The 8375-nt window shown below is 46.2% G+C and overlaps 1 protein-coding gene across 1 annotated transcript; it reads left to right on the forward strand.

Moving 5' to 3' along the window:
* The first annotated feature begins 520 nt into the window (after window positions 1-520).
* Window positions 521-1429, forward strand: LOC120918222 (heat shock protein beta-11-like). The gene has a single exon (XM_040329723.1). The coding sequence runs from the start codon at window positions 695-697 to the stop codon at window positions 1289-1291; it is 597 nt and encodes a 198-aa protein (XP_040185657.1). The 5' UTR covers window positions 521-694; the 3' UTR covers window positions 1292-1429.
* The last annotated feature ends 6946 nt before the right edge of the window (window positions 1430-8375 follow it).

The raw sequence follows: 8375 nt of genomic DNA on the forward strand, positions 1-8375 counted from the left end.
CATGATGCGCCTTATCCACCGGGGGAAAGTTTTTATCAAGCACATCAATCATCTAGGCTAAGTCCCAGTTAAAAATGTTGTAGCCCATTTCAACCAGTAATCAGTCAGCTTTCATTTTTATTTTTTCAGCAGACTAATTTTCATTGGATTGCTAGGAGTTGCTGCAGATATTATTACTCTCTGCACGACCTTGTAAGCCCAAGAAGTGCGCCGGTGGTCATATATCTGTGATCAATAATATGAGTATAACAAGAATATGCATACTGTACTCTATATGTACATATGCATAATACTGTAATTGCACACATACAAGTGGGCAAAGGGGTCAGTTATGGAAAAGGAATTTAAATCTCTGCTGTCTCTTTGACGCCACTCAGTGATGCCTCATTTAGGAACTATTGGGTGACAATGCAAAGCATTGCATTGCCTTAAGTCACTGTGTTATTTTGGGTACAGATGGTTCAGTGAGCTGTTTTTAGCATGTTATTGAGACAGAAGGCTGTGTGTCTGAGTCACAGGGCATATGATGAGAACATTGAATAATAACTGTGTCATGTTGGCCAGGACTTTGGGATGCAAGAAAAGTCTGGAAGTTCAAGCAACAAGTATAAAAGAGTTCTTGGGACTATAAGCCCCACACCACACCAGAAGCTGCAATAGACTGACATCTCCTGCAAAGAAGTTCCAAGACATCATGTTGAGCCTTCAGCTGGCAAGGAATGGCTCCCCAAGCCCTCTTGTCCCTTTCCTGAGGCCTCTGTGGCCCCTGTCCAGAGACATCTTCACCAGCCTGGAACAAGATATGATTCGCACTGTAGGAGAGATTCGAAGCAGTATGAAGCTCATGGACCAGTTTCATCATCAGCTGCTGCAGGAAATGACACTTCAAGAGAACAAGACTCTACCTGTACTGAGCAGCACCGAAACAAAGGCCATCAAGGATGACTTCCTCCTAAACTTGGATATTCAAGACTTCTCCCCCCAAGAGCTGACAGTCAAAATGCTTGGAAATAAACTGCTCGTGAGTGGGGCCAAGGAATCCAAGATGGATGATGGGAAAGGATCATTTTCCTACAAGTGCCAGATCTTCAGGAAAGAGGCAGATCTCCCTCAGGATGTGAAAGCTGAAGAGATCACCTGTATAGTAACCACCGATGGGCACCTGCAGATACAAGCTTCACATGTGCCTGTGCCAATGGTTCAGGAAAGGACTGTGCCCATACAGCTTCCACCAGCACATTCTCAATCAAAGGTCCAGAGTCCTGTGTGCTCCAAGGAATCAAGATCCTAATATGAACAGTCTGATATATACGTATTATCACATCTAAGATTTTTATATTCAGTCATAGAGATTTTGTCTTTTATAAAGGTGTACAAATTCCTGTTACTAGATGATATTCAAAACAAATAAATTAGTCCTTATAATATATTCCCATTGTATAACACTTATGTTTGGAATGCAATACAGTACATTTATTTTATTTATTGCTAAAATATACAATGGCAATTCCTACTGCATATCAGGTTCATTTCATGCTGGTGTTTTTAATCAGGCACATGTATAAAACATTTGCTGATGCAGATGTGACAAACATCAGTGAGAAAACTGCCATACTTCCTCTATTATGTGTCTTTCCTACATCGTCAGCACCACCTAGTGGTCATAAAGTGTTTTTTTTTTCCAGAAATACCTTTAAAAATGAAAAAAAAAAAAAAAAACATGTTGTAACCGCTAGATGGCACTGATGATCTAGGAATCACACATAACAGAGGAAGTACATCAATTTTCACCCTGATTGTGCAAATGTTTGTCACACCGCAACAAACATTTATTGGTATAATCTGTTTTAGATTTACCTAGTCCCTGGGCCTACCAAAACAACACATACAATTTTTATCCAATCAGGTAGGTTCAGTTGTTGGTAAAATCAAAACAAATCAACATTTGTACACTTAGATCTGACTTGCACACCTGGGATCTGAATGGATTTGATTTTACTGGGAATGTAGCAGTAGGAACAAGATCCGCTTTCTTGATTTCATTTTGGAGAGCAAAGCCAGAAATTGAATTGATGGCATTTGCTACTTAAAGGGGTTGTAAAAGTTCATGTTTTTTCACCTTAATGCATTCTATGCATTAAGGTGAAAAAACATCTTGCGATCACTGGCACCCCAGCCCCCCCCCCCCCCCCCGTTTTACTTACCTGAGCCCTGGAAAGTCCCGTGTCGCGAACGTGCTCTTCCTTTGCTCGGTCTTCTGGGCTCTTCATTGGATAGATTGATAGCAGCGCAGCCATTGGCTCGCACTGCTGCTAATCTCCAATGACGCGAGGGCCAGGGCTGAGTCCTGTAGTCGGCAGCTATGGACGCCAAATACAGGACTCGGGAGCACGCCCGCAAGGTAACCCCTTTGGGAGAGCGCTTCCCATAGGGGGTTATCAGAAGCGGGGAGGAGCCTAGACAGCCACTGAGGGACCCCAGAAGACGGGGATCGGGGCCACTCTGTGCAAAATGAGCTGCACAGTGGTGGTAAGTATGACATGTTTGTTATTTTAAAAAAAATATTCGAACCTTTAGTGTCACTTTACAGCTAAACTTTAGGTATGATTTTTATTGCACAGTTAAATTGGTCCAGCTTGGACTAATGTAACTCTGTATATAATATACCTGATGGATCCCTGTGTAAACTGATAATCTCTGTAGTAGTTGCTACTACTACTACAATGATAACAGCACTCTTCCTGGTCCAGTGCCAAGCAGCTACAATTGGGGAATTATTAAATCAGTGCTGCTGCCATTTAGAGAAAGCGATTTATTTTTTTGTGAATACAAAGCATTCTCTGATTGGATGAGGTGGAAAGGCAGGGCAGTGACATCATAATCTCCGCATCTGGTCAGAGGATGTGGAAATGGTACAGGTGGTGGTCAGAGGATGTGTTAATGGTACTGGTCAGAGGATGTGGAAATGGTACTGGTGGTGGTCAGAGTATGCAGACATGGGGGAGCAAACAGAGGGGGTTCCCTGTGTAAGGAGAGCACACAGAGGTGTCAGTCGTGTAGGGGATGCACATCCATGTAGGGGGAGTACACAGTGGGGTGAAGTCCTGATAAGAGCTGTCACGGGAGGGCCTTCGCACGACACATGGCAGGCAGGGCAGTGAGGTTGGCACACACAGGGTGATCAGGTTCTTGTTCTTAGGGGAGGTGAGGTCCTGATCCCCAGGGAAGATGAGGTCCTTAGGTAAGATGGAGAAGGGGGGGTCCCGTCCCCGTGGGGAGACGGGGGACCCTATCCCCAGGCGAGATGAAACAGGGGTCCCTTTCCCCAGGGGGAGAAGGTGTCCCTGTCCGCAGGGGGAGAAGGAGGGACTCTGTCCCTAGGGGAGAAGGGGGTCCCTGTCTACGGGGTGAGAAGGGTGGTCCCTATCTCGGAGATGGCGGGTCCCTGTTCCCTGGGGGGAGATGGCGGGTCCCTGTTCCCTGGGGGGAGAAAGGGGGTCCCTGTCCTCGGGGGAGATGTCCCTGTGGGGCGAAGGGGTCCCTGTCCTCAAGGGGGAAGGGGGTCCCTGTCCAGAAGGGGGTCCCTGTCCTCGGGGGAGATGGAGTGGGATATGGGATGGTCTCACGCATCATGACCAAGTCTGCAGGTCCCTCTTTTATGGTCATCTGGGCTCCCTCCAGCAGCAAGGATGGGTGATCAGCATATCCCCAGGGAACACAGCTACAGCTTGACATGCTCTATCTCCAGCACACTTTTCAAAAGGACAAAGTATACACAGAGACAAGAATAGACACAGCTCTTCTGATGGGCTTTCTTATATTACCAAGTAAACTTTAGGTGATTGTCAAGTTCTTGGGCAACAGGACTCATTTACAAAGACACGGTTATTCACAGGCCCCTCCCACTTGCACTCTGTCAATCCAACCTCCACTGACACAAAGCCATGCTATGCACAAGGCTGGACGCATTGCTCCCGCTGACCCCACCCAGCTCATCTATAATTTTCCTGGGCCCAAAAGCAGTGTGTGCATGCATGACAAAACCACACAAACAGCTGTTTTGTAGGCTTTAAAATATTCCTGGACCCAAAAAACCTGCCTGCGCATGCGCAAGGATGCCGCCCGCACAAACAGCTGTTACCTACGTAGCCGCACCGCAAGTCCAGGATTTTTTTAGAACATCGGCACTTAGTCAGTCAGCTATCTGGCCAGCAATTGAAATAAATCTTCCTAGCAACAGTTAGCAGCTTGTCACCTGAAACACAAACCAGAAAGAGGAGAGAGAAAGGTTATGTAACGGGTGGTTGCTACTAGTTACTACACCCACTGATATCACGCTGCTGCCAGACATCCATTAGACACACTCTGTAGATAATGAAAAGTCTTTTGCTATTTTATTTTGGGAATTGAACTTGGTTGGGGAAGGGACATGGGATGGCAATAGTAACAATGAATAGTTGGTGTGTGACTTCTATAGCTCTGTCACACTTCTGAGATAGAACAAAAAACATTGTCTGACACTAAACTTGTTCTGCTTCTGCACCCCAGCACTTCTCTTCCTCCTGTACACAACTTGACCACTCTCCCTGTCAGTCTTATAGCCAGATTCAGGTAGAGTTAGGTCGGCGTATCAGTAGATACGCCGACCTAACTCAGAATCTGCGCCGACCTATGTTTAAGTGTATTCTCAAACAGAGATACACTTAAACATATCTAAGATACGACGGCTTGCGCCGTCCTATCTTAGGTTGCAATATTTAGGCTGGCCGCTAGGTGGCGCTTCCATTGTGGTCGGCATAGAATATGTAAATCAGTAGATACGCCTATTCACGAACGTGCGCCCGGCCGACGCAGTACATTTACGCCGTTTACGTAATGCTTTATCAGGCCTAAAGTTATTCCATCTTATAGATGGAATAGTAATGTTAAAGCATGGCCGCCGTTCCCGCTTCGAAATTTGAAAATTTTACGTCGTTTGAGTAAGTCGTCCGTGAATAGGGATTTACATCGTTTACGTCCACGTCGAAATCAATAGGCCTGTGCGGCGGACTTAGCCGCAATGCACACTGGGAAATGTAGGCGCACGGCACATGCGCAGTTGCAAAAAAACGTCAATCACGTCGGGTCAAGCCTAATTATCATAAAACACGCCCCCTCAGCCAAAATTTAATTGGGTGCCCTTAAGCCCGCCCGCTTTAGGCTACGCCGCCGTAACTTAGCAGGCAAGTACATTGTGAATCATGTACTTGCCTCGCTAACTTACGGGGGCGTAGCCTAAATGCCTTAAGCTACGCCGCCGCAAGTATGCGCTCGCCATCCTGAATCTAGCTATTCGTATTCCCGTCAGGCCATAGATATGACTAGGCCTCACTCTGAATAAGCCCTAGCATGAGTAGAAGATGAAACCGTTGAAGGCCTGGGGCCTGCAGTACCCCCTCATGGCGGTTTCCGGTAAGAAGATATTACTTTAGAGATGATGGACTACTGATCTCATCAAGTCCGACTTGCAAATCCTGCCCGCCCTCATGGCTCTGCATCAATTTGGCACATAACTCCAATCTCTCGTCTGGCTCTGCACCCAGCTCCCCTGGCATGCCTCTTCCAGATCTCCACTGTGCTTCTTTTTTCGGAAATTCTAAAATTCAGAATTCGGAAATTCTAAAATCCAGAATTCAAAAATTTGGAAATACGGAATTCTAAAATTCTGAATTCAGAGTTTTGGATTTTCGAGTTTTGGATTTTCGAGTTTTGGATTTGTTTCCAATTTTCGGAATTTTCGAATTTCCGAATTATAAAATGTTTCCAATTTTTGGAATTTTCGAATTTCCGATTTTTTTTATTTATTTGGAAATGCGAAAATTTCAAATTTGTCAACATTTGTTAAACGAATTCAGAACTAAATGAATTGCACCGAATTGTTCCTGAAGGACTTACTCCGGACCGCACAGACCAACTGCCTCTCCTAGTTCCAGGACACCTTTCCATGACCCTGCAAGGAGAGGCTCCCTCCCAGCTCCCAAGCTCCTCCGCCAGATCCACAGGCCCCCAGATGGGGGTGTTCCTCCAGACCCCCCCCCCCCCCCCTCAGCAGGCTGACCATGTGCCTGCCAATCCTAGTTGGGGATTGCATAGTTGCCAACATTGTTAAAAAAATGTATAGGGACACTTTTTTGTCTAGGCGGAGTCTTATTATAATTGGGGGGGGGATTCTTTGTAGGTGTGACGTAGGGGGAGAAATAATAATGCGATAAATGTGCGTGGTTTACGCTAAATATTGGGCGTGGCTTAAAGGTGCATGACACAAAGGGGTGTGGTTAGAATCTCAGATGATGCAGGGATGCAGGGAGAAACAAAGGGAGAAAGAAACAAAGAGATGGAGGGGCAGCAGGCCCAGATCCTACGCCACAATAGAAATATGTGTATTCCAGAAAGTTTATCAGATAAAGATACTCCAACACCTGGTGTTATCGCTTCAATCATCCCGGCACCATGGTTGTTATGGTGTCAGGATGATTGAAGCGCATTATTTCTATTACATTGTAATATAAAATGAAATAGTTCAACTCACCATAATGTAGAATTGATGGAAACCCTGAGTGTGTCACCTGCCACCAGATGCCATCTGGCATTCCCAGCAGAGTCCCTCCTTACATCAGGTGTCCCCAGTAGAGTCCTTCACACCAGGCATTCCCAGTAGAGTTTCTCTTACATCAGGTGTCCCCAGTGGAGCCCCCCTTACATCAGGTGTCTCCCAGTGGAGCAGCCCCCCTTACATCAGGTGTCTCCCAGTGGAGCAGCCCCCCTTACATCAGGTGTCCCCCAGTGGAGAAGCCCCCTTACATCAGGTGTGTCCCCCAGTGGCAAAACCCCCCTTACCTCAGATGTGTCCCCTAGTAGAGAAACTCTCCCTTACATCAGGTGTGTCCACCAGTGGAGAAGCCCCCCTTACATCAGGTGTGTCCCCCAGTGGAGAAGCCCCACTCCCCCAGCAGCGGAGATTCTCTCCTTCGCCATTACAGAACAAAGTTACTTCAGTAACCGGCAACGTGGAACAATAGATGGAGCCGGATGGGTGGCTGCCAATAGAAATTAAATTGTGGTGCCGCCCACCCCCTCGCCCTGCGGCCTTTCCCACAACAGGTTACAGAGAGACCAGCAGCGGCGAGCAGTGGGCGGCGCTGCAGCTCAATTTCTATTGCCAGTGACACGGCGTTCTGATCTTCTGTAAAATGGCGGCAGGTGGAGACATTATCCACGGACCTCTAGCGGAGAAAAATCAGTAAAACAAGGATTTCCCGGGAATCTCAAAAAACAGGAAAAAGGTCTGGGAATATCCCGAGAAATTTGTGACAGTTGGCAAGTATGGGATTGGTCAGAGCTCCTCACATGTACTCCATGTCACTCCAACTCTCTGCTCTGCCCCTCTTCCAGAACATTCTCACTGGAAGCAGGGGAGGCGCCAAAAAGCTGAAGTACATGTCAGTCACCTACTGCTACACTAAAACCACTTCCCTGTCCTCAGATAAAAACAAACAGGCCTAGATCGCAGCATAGGCCTGCTTAAATTTACCTGCACTGACAGCTTTACTCAAAAACCTCACATCTAGCACCTACCTATGGTAGAGGGCGCTCTTGTTAGTTATCTGAGATGTTTTATGACAGAAATTAGGGCAAACATGTTTTATTTTCAAAAATGTCAGTCTATTTTACTTTATTTGCTTAAGAAAAAGTGTTTATTAAATGGCACCAGTAGAGGGTTATATGTTTCCCAAAAATGATATAAAATGAATTTGGGTACAATGTTATATGACTAAGTAATTGTCAGTACAATGTCAGTCTAATGCCGCACACGGTCGGATTTTCCATCGGAAAAACCTTGGATGTTTTTTCTGACCGAATTCCGCTCAAGCTTGGCTTGCATACACACAGCCACACAAGTTCTCTGAACTTTGGACCGTCACAAACGTGGTGACGTACAACACTACGACAAGCCGAGAAAATTAAGTTCAATGCTTCCGAGCATGCGTCGGAATTTTGTGCGCCGGAATTGCTGTAGACGATCGGAATTTCCGATTGGAATTTTTTTCGTTGAAAAATTTGAGAACCAGCTCTCAAATTTTTGTTGGCGGAAATTCCGACAGGAAAAGTCCGATGGAGCATACACATGTAGCGCCTGTGTACTTTTCAGTACAGGTGCTATGTCAAATTTAGTTGGGGGATGACCTTCTTTACTGTTTAGCAGATCCAGGCCGGCATTCAGGCTTGAATGCCTTAGGACACTGGGGACAGTGTCATTTCAAGTGGGGGGAGTGTGTAGCGCCTGTGTACTTTTCAGTACAGGTGCTATGTCAAATTTAGTTGGGGGATGAGAGAGT

The sequence above is a fragment of the Rana temporaria genome, chromosome 12 (genome assembly GCF_905171775.1).
Source record: "Rana temporaria chromosome 12, aRanTem1.1, whole genome shotgun sequence".
NCBI lineage: Eukaryota > Metazoa > Chordata > Amphibia > Anura > Ranidae > Rana > Rana temporaria.

What these genes read in the sequence shown, in the direction of transcription:
- LOC120918222 (XM_040329723.1), top strand. Translation starts at nt 695, where the DNA reads ATGTTGAGCCTTCAGCTGGCAAGGAATGGCTCCCCAAGCCCTCTTGTC.